The sequence below is a fragment of the Pteropus vampyrus genome, unplaced genomic scaffold (assembly GCF_000151845.1).
Source record: "Pteropus vampyrus isolate Shadow unplaced genomic scaffold, Pvam_2.0 Scaffold1, whole genome shotgun sequence".
NCBI classification, from domain to species: Eukaryota; Metazoa; Chordata; class Mammalia; order Chiroptera; family Pteropodidae; genus Pteropus; species Pteropus vampyrus.
Window position 1 is genome coordinate 34965926 of NW_011888782.1, and position 1928 is coordinate 34967853.

The 1928-nt window shown below is 38.8% G+C and overlaps 1 protein-coding gene across 2 annotated transcripts; it reads right to left on the reverse strand.

Moving 5' to 3' along the window:
• Nucleotides 1-426: 426 nt before the first annotated feature.
• LOC105306965 (28S ribosomal protein S18c, mitochondrial-like) lies at nucleotides 427-838 on the reverse strand. 2 transcript variants are annotated; one of them, XM_023523589.1, is made up of 2 exons: nucleotides 687-838; nucleotides 427-601 (listed from the first exon to the last, which is right to left on the reverse strand). In XM_023523589.1, the coding sequence occupies exons 1-2, from the start codon at nucleotides 836-838 to the stop codon at nucleotides 427-429; spliced, it is 327 nt and encodes a 108-aa protein (XP_023379357.1). The 2 variants fall into 2 exon arrangements, with proteins under 2 accessions (XP_023379357.1, XP_011380627.1); XM_011382325.2 differs by having other exon boundaries at nucleotides 430-543.
• Nucleotides 839-1928: the final 1090 nt, after the last annotated feature.

Genomic DNA, 1928 nt, shown 5'->3' on the forward strand with positions numbered 1-1928 from the left:
AATTCTCATAGTCAGATGAAGTACCATGCAGTACGGTCTGAGTTCTGATGCCCCCAGCCTTCAGGCCAGGCCATATAACACAGAAGTACGGGGCCGGGGAGGGGGGGAGGGGGAGGAATTCCTTTTACAATACAAACTTTGACCAGTGAGAGACAGGAAGATTCCCATCACTTCCTCCCAGTGCCTCAACCCCATTCAGATTGTTCTAAAACACAGAGGTTTCCATACAGCTGCTTAGGGATGTCTAGTGTGACCAAGGTATCGGCTGTGTTTTATGTATGCATCACTTTTGTTTTTCCCTTTTTCTCTCCTTTTTGATGCTCAGTAAAGTTTAACACAGGACCTTTGGCTTAGGTTCCTTTTTTATTTTGTAAAAATAAGTTTATTGATGATAATGTTAATAATTTACTCCCAAAATTTGATATTTCAAACTTGAAGACCTTTGAGATGCACAGGATCCTTGTATGTAACTGGCATAAAATCTATTATTTGAGCTCTCTTAACTGCTTTTGTGACTTCTTTTTGTTGCTTCCAACAAAGACCTGTTATGTGCCTTTCACGAATGCATCCAGTAAATGGAGAAATAAACTGGGATAAAAGCTGCACATTCTTATAAATCTACACATTTCCCACACAAGGCACATTTTTTAAGAGTCTCCTTATAAGGATTTTCCATTGGAATGGGCAGGTCCCCATTGCTGGCTATCTGTTTATATTGTGAGCAACTTCTCCACAGCACCACGTGAGTCCTGGGATTTGGAAGGAAGACAACAGCTGTTATGAAGTGAGTCAACCTTTTCTTCCCTAGACAACTACAAACAGCAACTATAGCTGCCATGATTCCTCGTTCCTTCTTTGGCCTAGATTCTGATTTCTATGACAGTGTCCTCCAAAATCTTATAGCAACCAAGGCATAACCTAACTTTTGATAACCTGTTTTATGATTGTTGGTTTCATTTTAGAGAAATTCTTAAGGGCAGAGACTTTCTTTCACTAAATAATATCATTACCTAGCACCATGTTTGGAACATAGTAGGTGATTTAATAAATAATTCTTAATTGATTAATGGATTTAATATCAAACTTCTTTATAACACACTTAAAATAAGAAATTTCCTTAGACATTTCTGCTTTAACCTCTTCCTATATGGAGGAACAAATCTAAGGCCAAGAGAAATAAAAAGACTTTTCCAAGGTCATGCAGATATTGAGTCACATGAATAGAACCAGCACATTGGTTTCCTGGTCATGTAGCACTATTCTTTTATCTGAAATTAATGACTTTCCTATGTGAGAGGAAAATAACACCAGTACCAATCTGACAAACCTGGGTTTCTCCAGGCAACTTTAAAGTCTCTGCATGAAAATATAAATTTGCTTAACACTAGCAATAGGAATAAATGTTTCTTTGCTTCTGTCCCCATGCTTCTATACAGTTCCTTCTGACTTTTTTTTTTCTGTATGTTACCAGATGGTGTCTTACATGTTTGCAAACACAGTTCCACCAACTCCCATGTGGCACATGTCATTGCATTCCTTTTCTTCTTCAATTTCTACCGTGATGTCCACAGCCAGGACTTCCCAGGTACACAACTACAGGTTTGACGTAACTTCAGAGCTTCAAGTGGCTTCTGCTGCAACTTATCCTGCCAACACTGACCACTAATGTCTTCCTCAGGACACCTATAGGATCAGCTCATTACCCAAGAGCCAGTGTGTGAAGTCCATGCTCTCATAGTGACTTGACTGGTGGAAAGTCTCCGGCACCTCCTCAACTCCAGCACCATGTTCAAAACTTTGGGGAACAGAGCATTATTACCCAGGGCTCCTGGAGTGAAGCACAATTATCTGTTTATTCATTCTCCCCCCAACCCTGATTTATTTATTTATTTATTTATAGATTTTTTTTTTTTAACATTTAATTTTTT